Source organism: Vigna unguiculata, chromosome 7 (assembly GCF_004118075.2).
Source record: "Vigna unguiculata cultivar IT97K-499-35 chromosome 7, ASM411807v1, whole genome shotgun sequence".
NCBI lineage: Eukaryota > Viridiplantae > Streptophyta > Magnoliopsida > Fabales > Fabaceae > Vigna > Vigna unguiculata.
The window spans coordinates 19,206,271-19,228,783 of record NC_040285.1 but is presented as its reverse complement, the minus strand read 5'-3'; the positions used below and the strand labels follow the sequence as shown (position 1 = coordinate 19,228,783).

Genomic DNA, 22,513 nt, shown 5'->3' with positions numbered 1-22,513 from the left:
ACCTTGTGAGGTTGAAAAGTTTTCAAGATATTATTGATGTCATAGGTGCATATGGACCTAATTTACCTACTCCTAGTTATCATGAAATTAGAGTTCCACTTCTCAACAAGGAAATTGAGTACATTGATAAGTTGTTGCAGGATTATAAATTGCAGTGGAGCAAAGATGGTTGTTCTATTATGTCAAATGCATAAACTGACCAAAAGCACCAATGCTTGATTAACTTTTTGGTGAGCTCCCCTACAGGGACAATGTTTGTCAAGTCCATTGATGGTTCTAACTTTGTGACGACAGAAGAAAAAATATTTGAGATGCTTGATTCCCTTGTAGAGAAAATTGGAGAAGAAAATGTTGTGTTATAACAAATAATGGGAGCATTTAATATGTTGGCTGGTAAGTTGTTAGAAGAGAAAAGACCCCATCTCTATTGGACTCCTTGTGTTACCCACTATATAGATTTGATGCTTGAAGACATTGGAAAGCTTCCTTTGATAAAAAAGACAATTCAAACAGGAGTTAGTCTTGTTGTCTTTAACTATAGCCATTTTAGTACCTTGACTTTATTGAGACAAAATGTTGTTCGAGTTATAACAAATAATGGGAGCAATTATATGTTGGTTGGTAAGTTGTTAGAAGAGAAAAGACCTCATCTCTATTGGACTCCTTGTGTTTCCCACTGTATAGATTTGATGGTTGAAGACATTGGAAAGCTTCCTTTGATAAAGAAGACAATTCAAACAGGAGTTAGTCTTGTTGTCTTTATCTATAGCCATTCTGACAATTCAAACAGGAGTTAGTCTTGTTGTCTTTATCTAAAGCCATTCTAGTACCTTGTTCTTATGTTGGAATCAAGTTGTATTCACTCTCAAAGTCATGGCTCCTCTTGTTCATGGGCTTCGTCTAGTGGATGGGGAAAGGAAAGCAATTATGGGTTATATATATATATATATATATATATATATATATATATATATATATATATATATATATATATATATATTGTGTATGTGTCTTGCAATAGAGAAAGCCCAAGGAAAAAAATAATGAAGTCATTCAACAACGATGAAAGTATATGCAATGATGTATTTACAATCATTAATAACAGATGGACATGTCAACTTCATCGCCCCTTGCATGCTACTGGTCACTTTTTGAATCCATAGTTCTTTTATTCCAACCCAAACATGGAATATGATTTAGAAGTTACAAATGGATTATATGACTACATTAGGAGGTTGATGCCAAGTAAAGATATGCAGCAAAAAAATTTAACTAAGTTGCCTCTTTATAAGAGTGCAAATGGACTCTTTGGTGATGATTTTGCCAAAGAATCAAGGAATACCACAACCCCAGGTAAGACACTTAAACATTTTTTAAATTGCGCTAAGATATAATGGATTACATTCTAAGTTACTTTCTTTGATTGTGTAGCTCAATGGTGGAAGAATTATGGGCATGCAACTCCGAACTTACAAAAGCTAGCAATGAAGATTTTTAAGTTTGACATATAGTTCATCGGGATGTGAGCGAAATTGGAGTGTTTTTAAGTAAATAATAAGACATGATTCATTTCATTATTATCTTATTTGTAAAGTGTAGAAAGAAATTAATTCACATATTACTTATTCATAATGCATATTCATTCAAAGAAAAGAAATAGGTTGGACCACAAAAAGGTTGCATGATCTGGTTTACATAAAGTATAATCAACAACTTGCTCAAAGATATGATATTAGGGATGAAATAGACCCTATTCTATTGAATGACATTGATGAAGGTAATGAGTGGTTAGTGGAAGAAGTTGATGATGATAACGATAATGAAGATGGGGTAATGAGTTAATTTTTTATGATGATCCCACTCTTAAATGAGCAACTGTTTATGAAGCTTCGTGTATTGGAGAACTGGTAGTTTATACAAGGAGACAAACAACTAATAAAAGAAAGCAACCCTAAAGTGGTGGTATTGTTATTGGATCTTCCCATGCTTCTAAGAAAGATTAAGGTGCAACTCCAACACAACCCCAAAAGGGTAAAGAGAAGACTCAAATTCAAGTTCAAAATGAATTGTGTGATAGTTCTGATTCCAAGTTTGAAAGATTACTTAACTTTGACAAGATTCTCTCAAAAGCAGAAGAGGAAAAGGGATATGCCCCCATTGGATGATGACATTGAAGACAATTATGTTGGAATTGAAGAAGAATTCGATGATTAGAAAAAAACTTAATACATATATTTTATGATTTTTTGTTATTATATATTTTGAACTTTAAATTTATGGTGCTTTGATATGATTTTATTATTAATTGAATTTTTAGACATAATATCATTATTTTTTCATTAAAATTATATGTGGTGGTATTATAATTTTTTACCGCAATATTTCTGCCATAATTCATTATGGTTTTCGTTATAACTTTATAAAGGTTTTTGGAATCGCCGATATTTTTCGTTATTCAATATCAATAACACTGGTAGAGCGATAAATTTCACCAAGTGGGTTCTTGAGGATTGGTTGTTGTTGTTGTTGTTGTTCATCTTTTGTGTGACTCAAAGGAGATGGTTCATTCCTTATGCGATGCAAGGAAGGTATCTTTGTAATAAGTCATATATTTATATGATCAAGTCTTTGTATATATTAGTGAGTATTTTGTGTGTGGGACATAACTTAGAAATTCATAAAGCAACATGCACAAAAAAATAATAATTAAGATTCTCATGAGAGTTTCTGTGATAATCGATTATCACAACAAAAATATGTTTTCAGAGAACTTTTTGTGATAATCGATTTTCTATTTGAATAATCGATTATCAGCAATAGTTGTAACATGTCTTTAGTTTTTTGACTTAATTTTCGAATTCCTATATTTTGGGAGACTTATTTCAAACATAACTTTTCATTCAGAGGTTTAGTGTTATGACTACAAAAGAAAATCTTAGTGTTTGTGAAAAAAGGCTTTAACAAACCTAGTGTGGGCAGAGCGATAACTTTTACCAAGTGGTTCAATGTTGTGATTGCAAAAGAAAATCTTTATGTTTGTGAAAAGAGGCTTTGAAAAACAGGCTTTGGAAAACCTAGTGTGGATAGAGTGATAATTGTCACTAAGTGGGTTCTTGAGGAATTGAGTGTTGTTGTTGTTGCGAGGAGAAATTGTTCATCCTTTGTGTGATTCAAAGGAGGTGTTTCATTCCTTGTGTGATTAAAGGAAGATGTCTCTTATATTTTTTGTCTTCAAGAAAGGTGTTATCTAAACCTTAAACTATTTTTTCTATGATTGCTAGTTTGGTTTATTTTTAGTGTTAAGTTGATCCGAACCAATGTAAAATATCGGTGTACGAATTTTCTCTTTCTCTACACTCTTGAATGATAAAGGACTAAATCCACATATTTTAGGGAGACTAAATTAGTCCAAAATTTCGAAGATGAACTAATTCCAATTTTCACTAAAAATTAGGGGACCAAAAAGCATATTTAACCCTATTGTTAATATTCCATTCCTTATCATAATAAATAATTTTGACTTAATTAAGTTTGAAATATCTGATAGTTTATAGTTTATTGAGTATTAAAAAAATTTATATTTTTCTATTTTCCAATTAAGTTCCTATTAACTATGTAATGTAAAAGTAACATCTAAATGGGTGATGTGGTAATTATCTTGCCTCGTCGTTACATGTACTTTTATAATTTTATTACCTCATAATCTAACTATTACTTATTTGACAATATAAATAAATATTCAAAATTTTCTCCAATCTATTCACTATAAAAATCTTTGGCCACCTATCTATTGGCTCAGAATTAGTAAAGAAGTTTTAAGAAATGTCAAGGGCCTTAAACGACTTTAACATCGGTCAACCACAAGAAAAATCGTATCTAAACAATGCAATTGTCTTCAACATCCAAAACCTCCAAAATATTGTTGCATTCACACTTAGCAGGTGCACATTGCAAAATGTGGAAGTTGGAACTGAACTAGAAAGTAGGTTTCACAAGTCAAAGCACCTGAAGCTTCGACATGGTTCCCATGATGAGAGGAAGAAGTATGTTGAAAGTGTTATCCTTTGCGATGAGTTGCACAAGAGAGGAACAATTCATAATAACGAAAGTAGGATTTCATGAATGTTGTTGGAGTCCAACCAAAGATACTGTAGATTCTGCAACGTTTCATGGAAATAAGTGTTCCTCCACTGAATGTGTTACAAGAGAGGTTGATGAGCTCAAAATAATATTTGATGAGAAGTTCGTTAGAGAAGTTGTCGAAAAGGTATAAAATTACACAAGTCAACAAGATAGTGAAACAAAATAGCATTCACATCAATTAATTAAAGAGGAACTCAATTGAAAAATATAATTTTACTAAAACACTCTATAAAACATAAAATTTGATAAAAACTCATTTAAATTTTCTCAAATTTATATTAAGGCATAACTTTTACTATTTTTATCAATTGCTATCACGTTTACCATCACTATTGATTTTTAATTACCATTATCATCTAATCATTTAATACTTTCATCATAATTATTACTTTCACTTTTATTATTACTACAATTTTATTATTATTATAATTAATATTTATGTCATCTTCAACATCATTATATCATTGTTATCCTTATTATATTTATTGAAAGAATTATGATAGTATGACTCTATTTTTTTTTACTCCAATGTGACTACGTGACGTGGCCAGGTGAGGTGACTTTTATTTTTGAATTTAATATAATTTTAAAAAAATACTGAGGCGAGAAGTGGTGGGGAGTGAGCAGCCCGACTTTCCCACTTTCACTTTCTTTGGAGTCTTTATGTGTTTCTCTCTCGTGCACACATACTCTCCTTTTCTTCTCACCCCTAACAATTTTTTTTGTGCGAAGTTTGTAAGGTTTTTACGAAGGAAGATAAAAAACAAAGATGGAGAAAGGGTTAAGGAGAAGAGGTGAAGCAATTTTTCATATTGTCTCTCCCGGGTAGAGCTGGAAAGGGTTAGGGAGAAGAGTTTTTGATTTTGTTGACGAAGGTTGTTTGTCTCTCTCGCAAAGCACGAAACGACATGATGGAGAAAAGGTGAAAGTGTTGTTGACGAAGGCGTTTTCTGTGTCGACCAAAGCACGACAGGGATTTGCATTGCAGTTTCTTAAATCAGTGAGGTGAAGCGGTTCCTCCATTGGGTTTGGGCTGTTCGGGCATTGTTTTTGAAGGTTGCAATTCTAAGAACCACGATTGTTGTATGACATTGGAGGTATGGAGAACTTTTGTACGTTAAGGTGTGTTTTAGTGTTTAAAACACCCAAAGTTTTGATTTTTTTTTTCCATTTGAACTAGATGATTGTTTATTCTAGGGTTTCTATTTGTTGTGTTTGTGTGGGTATCTTTCTGTGATGGAGTTCGTTAGGTTTATTTTTGGTGTAAAATTGGTTGAAGTTGAAGTTGCTTTTTAATGAATCAAGTACTTTGATAGGTGCATGGATACTAGTTTACTGAATAGGTTGACCAGAACTGTCTGCATTTTTTGCTAATGACTTGTGTGCACACAAGTGATGACCTATGGTGCATGTGTGCACACAAGTGATGACATATGTGCACACAAGTGATGACATGTGCAACATTTTTTGCAAGCATATGATATCGCTCAATTTTTGGAACTTTCATGTTATAGCAATGACAACTTGTGAATGTGGTGATTAACTTTGTGCATCTGTGTTCATTTCTAGATATGTCTTTCATATTGTTGCATAACCAAGTTGATTAAAACTGTCTGATGTAATGTGATGACCTATGTGCACACAAGTGATAACTTGTGCAACATGTTTTGCAAGCATGTGGTATCACTCAATTTTTGGATCTTTCATGTTATAGTAATGATAACTTGTGAATGTGGTGAATAACTTTGGTGCATCTGTACAATTTATAATGAGTTGTGTTCCTTTTGACATATGTGTTTGATGAATTTTAACGAACTTGCATGTTATTTAGGAATTGTTGAAGTAAATAAATTATGAAATTATGTCTCTTTATTGATTTTCCTCTTTACCTACTATTACTCATAAAAGTTTATACATTTTCATTGACTAGGTTGCCATATTCAGACCCATTGGGAACCTCAACATCACAATTAGAAACATTTTTATGGCAAATAAATAATCTTCACACAAATATATCTTTTCTTCATTTCAAAGATTTGCTTCAACTCACACAATATAATAATTTATGTCATGAATAGATTTTCAAGTTTGACATAAGTCATCCAACTAAAGAAGAAGTTAAGGCTTCTATGTTTGTGGTGCGACTTAACTATGTTGTCAAACCAAATGTGGAGGCCAATGTCTAAACCAGTGTGCAGTCCAATCCGAATGCAAATGAAAACACAAATATGGAACCCAATTTGCAGCCTATTATGTAGCCCAATGTGCAGCCTACTAACACTACTAATGTGGAGGATATACTGTAGAGGATGGTTCCTCCATCCACCAATATTCCATATTTTGAGGTTGGGGAGAGCTCCAAAGCTGGATCTTCTATTTTGGATAATATATCACTTACGTAACTCATGATTGTTTAATGTCTTTTAGTTTATGTTGTTAATTTGAACTTTTAGTTTCATGACACTATGTGTTTGGAAGGATGTACTACATCTATGGTATTGAATTTATTTTGTGCACTTTAGTATCCATGTAACTCACTACTACTCAAAGAATAGACGTTGATGAGGTTAGTCCACACCTAAAATAGGACATTCATTTCAACTCTAGAAATATTATATGGTTATGTATGGACTATTAAGTGTTGACCGACAATTAAGATTTTGCACCCCCTCAAAATTTGTGCTTTTTGGAAAGGGTTTCAATATTTACACCACTTATAGTCAATCACACAAATTCAATAAGATATAATGCAAGATATTGAACATCATGAAATTAGTTGTGGGATAATTGTTGCACAAGTGCAACATGACATACATGTCAATTGTCACAATAAAAAATGCTTATCAATGAAGTATTAAGTGTTGACATACACTAAACATTTTACACACCCTCACAATTTGTGGTCTATGGTAAGGGTTTGAAGATGTAGCCCACTTTCCTTGAATTAAAAAACCTTACTAACATATATTCTACAGAGTTAACTTCACCAAACTTGATGTAGGATAATTGATACAACAGGACATACATGATAACTCTAGTAATTTTAAATACTGATCATTCACTATTAAGTGTTGACCTGCGCTTCACATTTTGCACGCACTTATAATTTGTGATGTTTGGTAAAGGTGTCAATATGGACCCCATCTTTAATGAATTTAAACACCTTAATTATGTATATGCAATGTATTCAACATCATGAAACTTGGTGTGGGATAATTCGTCTACAAGTACAACATTCTTATGTCTGCAAACATTATATGATGACCAAAGAACTATTAAATATTAACCTGCTCTAAATAATTTGCACATCCTGACAAAATCTGGTATAAGGTTAGAATCAATTTTTTGAAGAACATCAATTTTGGTATGGGATAATTGGTTCACAAATCCTACAACACAGATTACATATTAACTTGGTGTGGGATAATTGGTAAAACATGACAGATATGATAGCTAGTAATTTTAAATGCAGACCACTAAAGTATTAAGTGTTGACCTGCAAATAACATTTTGCACATAATTAATTATCTGTGGTATGTGTGGTAAGGGTTTGAACATGTAAACCAATATTACTGAATTGATGACCACATACATATTAACTACTAACCTGCTATAAGCTTTATCCACACTATTACATATGGTTCAATAATTCAAAAAAAATCACTCAATCCAAATGAGGATGAACAACATTCACCTATATCCACCACCATACTCTTCCATAAACCAACAATTGTATCCCACACAAACACTCAATAAGCCAAACAATAACTTTACATAAACCACTCAAAAATTCATAAATCAATTAGTAAAGGAAATAAGAACTTCCCATAAATTAGTTCCATAAGTCTACACTTCCAAATTACCAAAGTTAACAATATAAATCCTAACTACAACAAACAATTTTTCTAAATAAACTATTTATGGCGTTTCCTTCTGTTATACGTCACAAAAGGAGTTCTTATGGCAAAACTCTTGACATGCATATGTGGATCATCCCTTCATCGCACTTACATATTGCTCTCTTGGGATTGCTCTGCTTCCTCATTTGGAACATGTTCTTCTTGGGCAACTTGATCTGAGGTATTGTCAGCAAAATCAGCCATGTCAACATGACCCCTCTCACCAAAATCGCCAAATTCAGTAAAATCCTTGGGGTGGGTGGAATCAGGTGTATGCACATCAGCAACCTTCATTGACTGCACTCATATTTATTACCTAAATACATAACTCAAGTCAGCACAATGTCGAAACTCAGACTTACTTCAATGCAATTCTTCTCACTTTGAACAACTATCATTCGTGCACAAAACACTTATCACATAATCACTTAATGTAACTTACCTCAACATAAAGCACCCACCAAATCATCTTTCTAAATCACGTGTATTACATAAATATTATACTTGACACACAAAACACACGAATTAAGTGTTATTCATTTCCACCAAGTCATTCAATCATATTGCATAAAAATCATACGAAAATAATGACCTAGTTCTATTTTTTAAGTAATCAATCTACAACTTATGTTACTTGTGATACTTAATGGAACAAGGTTAGACTTCTCTAACAAAACCTAAGCTAAATGTACTTCTTCTCCTGCAATGTTGACAGAAAACACAATTATTGATAACCACAAAATTAATTTTTGTCTCAATTTGACAATGAAAGAAAAACTCTGTTTTAAACAAAAGAAAATTTGAAATGTTAAACCATATACACCACGAAAAACTTCATTAATATGAAACAAGCATTATTTGTAATAAAAAAGATGTCCACTTTTTATTAAAAGTTGCCAATGAAGATTACAGTGATGCAACAATTGACCTACACAATATAGATATCAATTTTGCCTTTAAAGAATGACTCCTAGGACCAACTCTTGATTCTCAATCAACATTTTCAACTCTAATACTACCTACATTCAAGATCAATAATTTATAAATAGTGAAGACCAAACAGAAAATAAAACTCAAACTTGGTTTAAGATAATTAGCCTAATCCTAACTCACAAGTTATATACCATCATCTCTCAATGACAATAATGATCTGTCAACCGAGCATTTCAGTCTCAATGGTCTTATTTTAGGACCAACAAAAACAAAACAAAATATCAATTCCTTAACCCAAAAACTCACAACGGTGATTTCAAAAAAAAAATCCAATGTGTTTGCTTACTGCAAAAACGGAAATAATAAATGGTGGTTTGGTATGTTGCTATGAAATAAATGATTTTGATTTAATTTTCTCATCTCATGACGCTTTTTAAAAGACTAAACATGCTCTTATAATTCATTTCCCCGTCGGATCATGAAATCTTGCTTTTTAACTGCCACTAAGGTTGTAGTAGTAGTAGTATGTCGCTTTCTGTGTGTCCATGATTTCAACTACGGGCAAAGAAAAATGTGAACAAACGTGGAGAAGAATAGTCTAAACTCCAACTACAACATGATCGAGAACAGAAAGATAAAATGAATTAGAAATCTGTGTATAGATAGAGAGTGGGAAAAGTTATAAACAAAGTAATAGGAGCATAAACAGAATGGGGTCAACGCGAGACTTGGAGACAGAGAAAAGTGATTCAGAAGAAGCAGAGAGTGGTAAAGGAACATGGAAGCAAGCAGCTTTCCATGTTGCCACCACCATTGCCACACCTGCTGCTTATGCCCCTTTGCCCTTTGCTATTGCTTCTCTCGGTTGGCCTCTTGGTAATTTCTTATTTATTTTTTTATTAAATTCTACAGTAGTGTCGTTTTGTATCCACCAGGGTCCTCATCAAATTTTATATATTTTATTCATTTCAAATGGGGACACTTTCATATGTTTTGTTCTTCATATGTTGAATAATTAGTTAACTGGTTTTTTGTTGGTATTTCTCTCTATGAATGAATTGTTCCAGGTGTGAGTAGTCTCGTGAGTGCAACACTTGCCACCTGGTACTCTAGCTTTTTGATCGCTTCTCTGTGGAAATGGAACGGGGAGAAGCACTTTACCTATAGACATCTGGCACATAGTATTTTCGGTATGTACATGTTATTTAATTTCTCTGCTTGTGGCATTAATAGCTATGGTGACTTTGATATTCAATAGTCTAATTTCTTGTTTATTGATTCCTGAAGGATTGTGGGGGTACTGGTCTATTGCTATTTTTCAGCAGGTAGCTTCTCTGGGAAATAACATTGCCATTCAAATTGCAGCTGGCAGCAGCCTTAAGGTTATGCATCTACTCAGATTTTAATTAAGTTCAAGTCTTTTCATATAAATCTTCTTATGGATATGTTCTAATTCCATGTTTATACAGGCAGTTTACAAGCACTATCATCATAATGGAACATTGACCCTGCAGCATTTTATTATTTTCTTTGGAATCTTTGAACTCCTTCTCTCCCAGCTCCCGGATATTCACTCACTGAGATGGGTAAACGCACTGTGTACTTTCAGCACAATAGGCTTTGCTGGAACAACCATTGGTGTTACCTTTTACAATGGTAAGCTGGTGATGGATCTTCCTTTTCTTGTCTGTCAAAGCCTCGACACCTGATTGATTCCTCCTCTTTATTTCACGCACATAAACTGTTTGACTATTTGATTTCCAACATCTCTTAGGGAAGAAGATTGATAGGACTTCAGTAAGTTATAGTTTGCACGGTAGCTCTGCTTCTAAGTTCTTCAAAGCCTTCAATGCGCTTGGGACCATTGCCTTTTCATTTGGAGACGCAATGCTTCCAGAAATACAGGTACCTGTTAGTTCTAAGTCTCTTACATTGTTACACGTGTTCTTTTGCCTTGCTATTCTAAACAAGGTTTTGGTTTGCGGTTGTGGTATCACCATGATCCCTGGTGTTGTTGAGGAAAATTATGGATAAATGTGGCCAATAACAATTGTCACCATTGACTTCAAAAAACCTTGATGTTGTAAATGGTGGCTTGGCCTTTTCTGACAGTGTATTCCTCTTCCAGAATACGGTGAGAGAACCTGCTAAGAGGAATATGTACAAAAGCATATCAGCAGCATATACTGTCATAGTATTGACTTACTGGCAATTGGCCTTCTCTGGATACTGGGCATTTGGATCAGAAGTCCAACCTTATATTTTAGCTTCACTGTCTATTCCAGAATGGACTGTTGTTATGGCAAATTTGTTTGCAGCAATTCAAATATCTGGGTGCTTTCAGGTACCTCTCTAGCACTTCAATATAAGAGTACTTGTTTGAAACATCTTGTGGCAGAGTCAAAGAGTAGTGAATGTTAGTCTTTTGCTCTGTGGTTATCACTGCTATACATCATAACATTTCTAAGGTCAGTCACTGTTTATGTCACTGGTGTTCTTTTTTAATTTACCAGAAGGAATGAATAATATTATGATGATATGAGGTGACCTAATAATTTTTTGTTATTCCAATTAAGAAACTTATATCATGGTTCAAGTTCCTTTGCTAATGGAGTTCCTTTGTCAGATATACTGCAGGCCAACATATGGCTATTTTGAGGAAGGAACAGGGTTGAAGTCTAACAAATCTACTACCTATTTTCCCTACAGAAATCGCCTAACACGACTTATTTTTACTTCCATATACATGGTTCTTGTTACTCTTATTGCTGCTGCAGTGCCCTTCTTTGGAGATTTTGTGTCCATCTGTGGGGCAATTGGATTTACTCCTTTGGACTTTGTGTTCCCCGCTTTAGCATACCTTAAGGCTGGAAGAGCGCCCAATAACTCCAAACTTGGCCCTTTCCTGCGACCATTAAATATTTTAATAGCTACCTGCTTTTCATTAGTTGCTATCTTGGGTTGCATTGGTGCAGTCAGACTCATAGTGGAAGATATCAAGAACTACAAGTTCTTCCATGATATGTGAGGATTTTGGACTAAGTTGTACTTTTATAATACATTATTTTCCCAAATCAGCAACTTCATAGTCTTGATCCCGCTATAAAGATTAAGAAACATCATGGTTGGTGATAATTTCATTAAAGTGGTGTAGAAGAGGTCATGTACTGTATTTTCTGGAGCTTTCTTCTTAGCCTTTTACATACAGAATTCATTTTTTTCCTATTAATCGTTTGTTCTGAACTTTAGCCATTGTCTCAACCACCAGCAAGTTTACATCATTGTTAAGATAATTGGAGGAGCACAAGGCTTCACTAGTCAACATCTTTTCATGGCCCGACTTTATAGATGAAAGCTTTTTTTACATTATTAACACTTTTATAAATACCGTCCTTTTTTTTATACTTAAAAGCTTAACATAAGATACCACTATGCATTTAGATAGTGATCAGTTTCTTAGTAGAAAAAGGCATAAAAAGCCATATGAAAAGTTTTTATTATTTTTTAGATAACGGAAACAATAGTCAAATGAAAGTCACTTAATTGTTTTGACTTTTTGGCGCCTTTATAGATGGCAAAACCCCGTTACCGACGTCCTTCGCTTCGCACTGAGTAGTTGATAAGTACTTAACAGGGCTTCGTCACAATCACAAAAAACTTCTGTTACACTGAAACGACACGAAGCACCTTCTCTTCAAACACGTTCCTCCTGAACAGAACACTAACTTCGTCTTCACGTTCCGGTTAGGGTTAGGGTTTCGAACTTCCACCCAATGTCGTCCATTAACTTCTCGCCCCTTTCCTCTGGTTACAATTCAATCCCTTCCATGTCACGCGCCACCGCTCCTACCGGCTTTTCCACTCGGCGTCCATGGGAGGAGTTCGTTGCGCTTAGCTCGTTCACGCTCCCCTACTCCCTCGGCGAAGCCACGCTTCGTCTCAGGCGCAATCTTGGACACTTCCGTGTGAATTACGCCATGATCGCGCTCTTCGTCCTGTTCCTCAGCCTTCTCTGGCAACCGATTTCCCTCATCGTGTTCATCGCCGTTTTCATCGCGTGGTTCTTTCTCTATTTCTTCCGTGACGGCCCTGTGGTCGTGCTCCACCGCACGCTCGACGACCGCCTCGTCCTTGCCACGCTCGCTGCCCTCACTGTGGCGGCGCTCGTCCTCACCGGCGTCTGGCTGAACGTGGTTTCAGCTGTGCTCGTTGCGGCGGCGGTGGTGGCACTGCATGCGGCGTTTCGGAACACCGATGATTTGTATATGGATGAATTGGAAGTTTCTGATGGGGGTTTGGTCTCGGTTGTTGGCGGTAGCCCAACGAAACGAACAGGGCAAACTAGAATATAGTTGGCTGTGGTATATATAACAATTTGTTTCGTTTAATCGTTGTTGTATTACTTGCATTGCATATATTCGAAGAAAATAGAGGCTCCAGTTTTAGGTTTTGGTCACTTGGAAATGTGAATTGTGTCCATATGATAGTTTTTACGTACCGTGTTGTTAGCATGGAATGGGTTCGATGGTGGCCCTTTCCTTTTTTCGTGTTCGCTGAATTCGTGTAAATTCTTGAATAAGTACTCATAGTTTGAAGCACTCGCTTTCAAATTCTGTATTGAGTTCCAATTTGGTTTATGGTCTGGTTTGGTGTGCTTTTTTGCATTTGTAATAGGCTAGCACTAATGGATAAGAATTGATTTTTTTTATCTAGTGCAAGTATAGATAGATTTTGGTTGCTCTGAAGAGTGGACCATTTTGGTTACTCATTTGTTGTTTCTACGTGTGTGGTGATCGTTTCAGTTTGCTATTCTGGCCCTTTTTGTGAGTATATCATATGATTAAATTAAGAACATATATTCCTTAGTGGCTTCCTCTTGTGTAATGCTGTGCTTTTTGGAGTGGCTTGACTACAGTTGTTTTGAGATTTGATCTTCTAGTCACCTGTGTGAATCAAGTATTGAGACTTACTAAGTTCTAGTGTCCAACAACATTTGAGATAATTGAAAAAAGAACCACAGAATTGTCAATTTATTATGGTCTAGTGAAACCATATGTCAAAGTAACTGCCTAAATGTTTAGCTGACACCTAATTTAATCCATGCCAGTTGCCTCATTTTGGTTACCTAGTTTGAGAGTTGGATGGAAGTTGAGATTTAATCTCACAAACATGTAAGGACAGAATGTAAAGCTTAAGCAATCTCAGACTGAGGGTTGAAACTCTTCTCTCAATCCATTCTTAAGTACTCTTTTGTGTTCTTTTCTGGGATGTTGACATGGGTTTCCTGATTTTTCACATCATAGGATAGGAGGCATTTGGATCTGTAGTTCTTAGAGTCATGGCTAAATTGGATATGTTAAAAAATATGTTTTCATTTCTTGTTTTACTAATAACTATAAATTTTTCACTTTCTTTTAAAATATGTCTATAGGAAATGGTGCAAACAGCTTTTTATTGTTTTCACTATTTCTGGTGGAATTATTCAAAAACAGGAAATTGGTGAGAATGGTATAGCACTTTTGTATTGATGAGTGAAAACAGGAATGAAGTATAACATTTTTGCCCGCAAACTGAAGCTGGCTCTTAAATTCCCAAATATTTATTGGTTATTCAGATATAAAATATATGTAATCTGTCCATTTTTCATATAATATTATGGTTATCATATAAAACCTAGTGCACACTTACCTCCATACTAGACTGTTCTGCTTAGAAAATTTGATTCTTTCGCCTGAAGATTATTCCTCAAAAGTGATTCCTTGACAGACTTACTAATACTATCATGTTAAAAATAGAATTAATTATGGTAATTTATATTCGTTGGACATGCTTACTATCATGTTAAAGATCTTGTGCTGAAATTCTACTTAATAGTTGTATATTTGATAAAGATTGTTGATGTATGTATTATTTTCTAAATTCTATTAGAAGCTATTGTGTGAAAAAAGTCTTTGTAGACGTACCAAGAGGACAAATAGGATAGGAGTTTCTGTGTATAAGTACTGCCTGGTATGTACTTCGTATGTGCAGGACTATCACTCTGAGCTTTAAGAGAAAAAGTTGTTTGGCAATTACTTGGGCATTAAATGTTTATAAATGGCAATTACCCATATTTTTGATAAATCAACTCATCTCCACATATGTTATGTGAATTTTATCTTTAATTTTGTAACTTATTTTTAAGATATATTTAATTATATTTACTTTTTTATAATTTTTTATTTTATTCATTTGTTATTTAATCTTATTTATTATCACTATAATTAAGCATGAGCAACTACAACAAGTGCAATTCTTCTTTATAGTTTTTTTTTTTATTTCTTTTGACTATAACTACAAATTCTTTTTCTCGTACTTTCTTCTTTATTATTTTCATCTTCATATTCTTTTTCATCTGTGATCATATTCTTTTTAATTTTTTGAATACTGAAATAGTTAAAGTAATACACAACATTAAACTTTTACCAAATCTAAAAAGATTATTTTCATGCTCCATCATTTTGTCTTGTTTAGGTTACAGTATATTTTTGTTTGTCCATTTCATCGTGTACTCTTATTTAACTTTACAATTTTTTTTTATTTCATTTTATGGACTTTTATATGTTACAAAATTATAATTATAGAAAATATGAAGATGAATATGAAATAGAAAATATGAATTTTGTTTTAGAAACTAAAGAAAAAGAAGAATAGATAATCAATTGAATCTTAGCATGAAACTCTGGATGAATTTGCTATTGCTCATAAAAAGATATAACAAATCCAAATGATAAAAAAAAAAAAAAATATATATATATATATATATATATATATATATATATATATATATATATATATATATAAGAGCAAGAAAAAGAAAAATATTCAAACAAAATTTTATTCTTTTGATTAAGTATTGTACATGAGAACACATAAAGTGAAGTTCTAAAAAAATATTTATGATTCATGACAATAGACAAATATCAATGAAAATTTTAGAAATCTAATAATAAAAAACATTTCAATCAGACATGAAAATTTGCAAACCCCAATAGACACTTTTATTCGTCTTTTTATCATATTTGTGTATAGCAATAATTAAATAGATTTAATTAATATAAATATTTCCAAATATACAACCATGAAAAAAAAAAGTCATGTGTATGAATAGTTAATATCAATAGACATTTTTATAAGTATTAATGTAAAATATCTACAAACAGGTTACCCTTCCTACCATAAAGGGGTAATACTACAGAATGGATAGAGTATTTTGGTCCATTAATCTCATTAGATTATCTTGCATAACTTACAACCTATGCAAACCAACAAGATCAACTCATCCATTTGTATGGATTTGTCCACTAATGAGTATCGTGAGAATTTTGTCATTGATTAAATTTATTTTCAAAAATGTCTTTCTTATGTGTTTAGTTTTACTTGAAAATTTTAATTACTTGAATTTAGTTACATTTATTATAAAACTTTTAATAGATTTGTCATTAAAAAATTATAAACTATTAAATTATAAATATTATTTATTTTAAGAAAAACTTATAAAATTCATTATTTCTATTAATTTCATCAAATACAAATAAAATTATTAAAATTTTATACCACGACATTTTGCATGTTATAATTAAAAAAGAACGTTATAAAATAAATAATTCTTTATGTGGACCATCTCCCACAAACCAAATATTATGCAATACAGATGAAAAAAATTATCCGACATTTCTTATGTGAGAGGAATCTGTCCAACCCGATTTGATACCGACCAAAGCAGGTGGGTCAAATCGGGACAAAGCGGCCCACATTGTCATTCTAACTAAAAGATTTTTCTTTTTTTTTTTTTTTTGCCTTTTTTTTGCCTTTGCTTAATTTGTAGACACGGTACTGTTTTTTTCTTTAACAGGATGATATAATGTGAATTCCAACTGTGGCAAATATTCAAGAAAACATCTGCGGCAGCCAGTGTGCAAATAAAAAGGCATGCTCTCTAAAAATCAATCACTACCATAACCAACTCAACATCATGCTCTGCTACTCCACATTTAGCATTCTACAAGGAGAGAAGATTCCTCATAATTATTCAGTCTATTATCCTGCTACATAGTGTAGCTATTGGCAACTCATGATGAAGGTTGTTGGACCTTCCGACCATAGGTTAGGATCATCACAAAATCTTTCCCTGAGGATCCTATGGTTGCAGGAATTCTGTGGCCTGTAGATGCCGTATCAAGCCACAATTCAACTAAATTCTGTACCTGTAGTGAAGGAAGCACAGGATGTCCCATGCATTTGATCTCAACCTGCAACAGAAGTAACTTCAGACTATAAGCAAGAGCACGTCTTAGAAGATATAATAGTGCAACATGTCATGCGCTAAAAAGACAAGCAGAAAACTTTAATGATAACAAAACTGCAAATGCTAAAACCCAGAAGGTTTGATGAAAATTAATCCTAGTGAAGAACCAAGTTACCGGAGTCCTTGACCCTTTGCATAAATATGAATGTATTCTACATATCCAACAAAGACTTACCTCATCCTCACTTTTCAGGCCCAGTTTCTTCATTAACAATTTTTGGATAAATGAGACAGGTATGCTTCCGTCCCTTGAGCAAGATGAATAGATAGACATGAGAAATCAGAGCTCGGTTAGTTCTATATTTGAAAGCATAACCAGTTTCTCAAGCATTCTTCCAGATGGATAACTAGAAACTTGTACAAAAAGAGAAAGAGACATTATTATACACTAATAGTGCTACTACAGTTATTGATGAGAGGGGAGGGAGGTATGCATCCCCACATCACAGTAGAATTGTTCAAAGAATTCTTTAAATTTGAAGTGGTCAATCATTTCATGCATCCATGGCCTCTTTCCTTTCTCGACAGTCATGGATTTTTATCAAGCTTGTCTTTTTGCTATTTCCTTTTTCCAGTATCATGCTAAAATAGCTAACATATTACCTTGATATGCATATGTTCCTATTAGGTTAATTCTCCTCTGTCTAATTGATGGAATAATAGATCATTGACTACAGAGGCATAATCAGCCAAAGGTCAAACCAATCACTTCCTTTGGTGTTATTTGGTAAGTTGCATGAAATTTTACTGAGTCTATTTGGACAAACTTCTAATATAAGCTCATGATACAAGAGGAAAAACTAAAACTAACTTCTTCATAGCTAAAACTAGCTCATGTGTTAACTAACATATAGAAGTTCTCTCATATAACATTTCTATTTTCTTTTAACTTGTGCACAAGTTAATTTGAGCTTATGAAGAAATTAATTTCATTTTTTTCTTTCCTAAAAGGGCTTACGAAAAAGTTTGTTCAAACAAAATCTATACCCTAGTCTGGATGGGCTTACATAAATATTAATGAATAGCTAAGTAGAATATTTTCATTTAAAAGATATAATTAAGTTGTAACACGGTGTCTACATTGGTCCAGAAAGTGACGAGGAACTTACTTTATTCTTACATAACTTGAAGGAATTTGGGGTAAAGGTGCATCTCCTTCCCTGAAACATTAGTGGGAACTTAGTACAAGTAGAAATATTCAAAATATGATTTACGAAATACATATAATAATTACTGGATGCCAAGATAGAATTTGTTAATTCAAGATTCAAAGCTAATGTTTTCTCACTGGTTTTCGGAAGCTGCTAAGGAGAACCAAATTGAGTCATTCCATAAGAGGTTACTGTCATTAGCATCCAGAACAGCCTGAGGGGATATTCTAGATTCTCCAAAAGCATGTTCCTTTTTTGGGCGAACTCTTCGCAATTTGTTGGGTTTTGCTGTATCTGGAGAGACATGATCAGTGCTAATCTTTTCATCTGCAACTTTTGCCTTGCGCTTATTTTCCTTAATTTTGGCTTTCAGCACTTTAGTATCAGTGTCATTTACTTTCACGGATTCTGGTTTAGCATTAGATGCTTGCACATTAGACTTGAAAGACTTGCTCCTACTTGCAGCCTCTGCTAAATAGTTCAAAGTTTTCCAAAGATCCCATTTTGCTTCCTGTGTTTCAGCACCATTCTGCAGTCCTCTATTGCATATGGATTGACTATTTTTACAAGGTGACAAACTCTAAACCAATAAGAAAAACACATTGTGCCATCAGGGAAAACAAATACACCAAGATAAAACAAAAAGAAAAAAACAAAGTCAACAGAACCATATATTGTGAGCACAATGAGAAGAGCATCATCGTCTTTCTTACCTGTCCCGCACTCTTTGCAGACTTGTTTGAAGTGTCAGGTGAGCATGAACTATCTTGGCGATCTTCCAGTAATTCCTCTTCTTTTTTAATGAGCTTTTCAACAGAGAAACCAGAGCCCTGCAGGCCTAGTGCCTTTCTTGTTGGTTTTGTTCTTCTTCCTGTCATGGTTGATTGTGTAGATACCCTTGGAGTGCTGACAACCAAAGATGAAAGTGATCTTTCCTTTCTTCTAGCTGGTAATAGTACTGAAGGGATAGCTACAGCTGCCTTCTGCTTTCTTTTATTGAAAGGGAAAATTTTGTTCCTTAAATCTTGCAAACTGTTGTCTGGCCTGGGAATAGGAAAAACGTGGAATAAATTAAAAGAGAAAAGCTATTTCAGAAAAAAAAAAAAAACAAAAACTTAGTTGTGTGCTTCAATGCCAGAGGCATTCATATAAAGAATAGTGATGAAGGCAATTAATATAAAGCATATATTATTATTTAAGTTTTGCAAGTTTTTCACATCTGGTTGAGACTTGAGACAGTTTGCAAAACTATCATGTATTGTCTCTAACTAATTCACCAATACTAATGCCTGCAATGTTTGATCCAAGTTCAACATTATATGCTCTTATAGTCCAGTACTTTGGTCGTTTATGGTCAAGCTCCTCTGCTAATAGGATAAATCCATCAATTTTGGGAATGGACTAAAACCAATAAATAGGGCATCCTTTCTCGGAATAAAAGGGAATGGAATCTTCTACAGACAAAGCAAAACTAATAAATTGAACTTAAATATACTCAGCTAAAGAATATTCTAAACCCGAAATAATGGGGTTAATTATGTCAGCCATTCCATCTATTAATGGGATCACAACTATTTTGATGATTAGTCCTTATCTGATTCAAGCTAATATTTCAGATGAAAAATGATTAACTCCATCTGATGGAGTTAAAGCACAATTGTTAAATTTTTCTCTTGCTTTATGTTTTGGTTATGCATCTTAAATACTTTGATATTTTCTATGCCAAACATCAGACGCGTAAAAAGTATACATGAATGGAAAATTCAGAGAATAAACTGCAAGCATAATATGAAAATAGTAGGCTATGTTATCTATTGACGACAAGCTGAATGTATTTTATTCCCTTGGATGTCATAGTTCACTTGCAGGAACATTACAACGAGTTATTATGATGCCACAAGTGAATGTCAGGAGCAAGTTTCCAAAAATTAAGAAATCAATGACTTTATGTGATGGCCACATCACAACATCACAGTTCTCTTTCTTGCGTGATGTTGCAATGTAATACCAACCTAGAGGAAGATCTGATTGCAGCATGATTGATCCAATACACCTGTTTGTTTCCTTTTTCTTTCCATAATGGGGTTTCAATAAATGTTTGAGCAACTTAGCAGTATTAGACAGCTTTTAAGTGCAAATTTAGACACATCAACAATAAATTCAATTTTTAAATGAAACGGTCTATCATGTATCTCTATTTTAGCAGCTTTCAAAAATTGACATGCAAAACAGAATCTCTTGCCGGAACAATAGACCAAGGTAAATCAACACCTTCCATTTTTGTAGCTATTCCCCCCTCCCCCTCCCCCTCCCCTTCTTTTTGAAGAAAAAGTACAACAAAAAAGGGATTAGTCACAATTATCTGAAGGGACTGACCTCATTTTCTCCAGCGGAACAATGCCCAAATCAATGTTGCATACTGGACAATTTTCCAATTCTTCATCTGTAATTTTATCATAAATGCACTTCCTGCAAACTGCATAAAATTCTACGGGATCAATTTGTCTGGTCATCCATGAAGCATTCATAATAAACACAAATCTCACATCACAATGTCCATAAGAATCGAGAAAAACCATCAGGCATAGTTACTTACCGTATAAACCTCCACAATTAACAACATAAGAAATGAAGCCAAGTAAATCAAGAAAGACTATTCTTGAATGGTTTATAGACTTGGATACGATTTTCCGAAATATACTATTTAGACATTCAAAAAATATAAGAAGTTTATAAGCTAAAAAAACCACCAGAAAGTACAGACGCAAGAAAAGTTCCTATCACGGAAAAGAAAAACTAGCCGGTGACACACAGAACTTCCTAATGTGTAACAACCACGTTCTCAATGGTGTGTAACATGGGTATACTCACAGGAGTAAAAATAGAATTTTCAAAAGTATTTACTTACAAAACACCCATATCTGTAATTAAACAAATACCAAATATTCCCCATCTTGAGTTAAACAAGCCACAAACCCAAATGAACAACGCAAAAACGGGACAAACCCCATGAATGGAAAACGCAGAAAGAATAAAAATTTGAGAAAATTCAGATGATACTGAATAAAAAGGCAAAAGGGAACGAGTAATATAAGGGATAGAGTGAGAAGAATTAAGAAGGAAGCGATTAATTACACGTATGAAGGCAAAGAGAAATGGCAGTGGCCTCCTTGAGGAACTTGTTGCAAAGCGGGCAAGTCATGCATGCTGCAATTGCATCCCTCTTCACTCTCACAAGCCTCTTCATCGTCATGGATCACCCAACCTTAACTCTCACACCTCACGTATGTATGTATATGCGTGTGTGTGTGTGTGTGTCCTATGCTATCCACCACAGTGCATGCAAATTTACGTCCACTTCGCTACAATCACCTGCATTAACACCACCATGACAAAGAAACACACATATAACACTCCCAAATCAAGAATCAAAGACCGAATAATAAGATATTATGAGCAGAGAAAGAAGGAGCGAAAGGGACCTAGGAAGTGTGGATCGGTGAAGAATGCTATAGAAAGGAGATGGGTCGGTGAGATTGGACGTGGATTTAGGGGGGGCTTGTTGGATTCGAACAGCGTTGGTGTTGTTGAGGTTGATCTCAATCGAAAGGAGAAAAGCCTTTAACCAACGCTCCAAACTGGTTTTCTCTCTTTTGTCTTCTTATTCTTTTTTTTTTTTAATTTTTTTTTTTTTTTTCCTTTTCTCAATCAAACCTTGCGTTTATTTGGTTCGATTTCTTCAAGCAGATGGATTGTGATGTCGGAGGCAAAGATAACGTGCACCGTTGCGCTCTCCTACTTTAAGCTGCGCACTCTAGATTAATAGATTATTATTACGTGTAATCACTTCGTTGGCGGGGGCTTCTTTTCTCTGCGCTCGCCTGCACCCCATGGTCAATGTACTCGCGCCTCAACTGACTTTTATATATATATATATATATATATATATATATATATATATATATATATATATATATATATATATATATATATATATATATATATATATATATATATATATATATATATATATATATATT

The 22,513-nt window shown here is 33.8% G+C and overlaps 3 protein-coding genes across 3 annotated transcripts; 2 read left to right on the top strand and 1 right to left on the bottom strand.

Moving 5' to 3' along the window:
• The first annotated feature begins 9,459 nt into the window (after positions 1-9,459).
• Positions 9,460-12,204, top strand: LOC114189724 (GABA transporter 1-like). Its single transcript, XM_028078384.1, has 7 exons — positions 9,460-9,851; positions 10,043-10,165; positions 10,263-10,357; positions 10,445-10,631; positions 10,750-10,880; positions 11,104-11,319; positions 11,602-12,204. Exons 1-7 carry the CDS (start codon positions 9,686-9,688, stop codon positions 12,001-12,003), a joined length of 1,320 nt encoding a protein of 439 aa, XP_027934185.1. The 5' UTR covers positions 9,460-9,685; the 3' UTR covers positions 12,004-12,204.
• A 317-nt stretch (positions 12,205-12,521) lies between these two features.
• LOC114189725 (PRA1 family protein D-like) lies at positions 12,522-13,846 on the top strand. The gene has a single exon (XM_028078385.1). It carries the CDS (start codon positions 12,749-12,751, stop codon positions 13,325-13,327), a length of 579 nt encoding a protein of 192 aa, XP_027934186.1. The 5' UTR covers positions 12,522-12,748; the 3' UTR covers positions 13,328-13,846.
• A 2,825-nt stretch (positions 13,847-16,671) lies between these two features.
• Positions 16,672-22,156, bottom strand: LOC114192633 (E3 ubiquitin protein ligase DRIP2-like). The gene is made up of 8 exons (XM_028082412.1): positions 21,956-22,156; positions 21,609-21,845; positions 20,850-20,949; positions 19,187-19,517; positions 18,611-19,053; positions 18,432-18,482; positions 17,498-17,570; positions 16,672-17,266 (listed from the first exon to the last, which is right to left on the bottom strand). The coding sequence occupies exons 2-8, from the start codon at positions 21,724-21,726 to the stop codon at positions 17,087-17,089; spliced, it is 1,296 nt and encodes a 431-aa protein (XP_027938213.1). The 5' UTR covers positions 21,727-21,845; positions 21,956-22,156; the 3' UTR covers positions 16,672-17,086.
• Between the last annotated feature and the right edge of the window lie 357 nt (positions 22,157-22,513).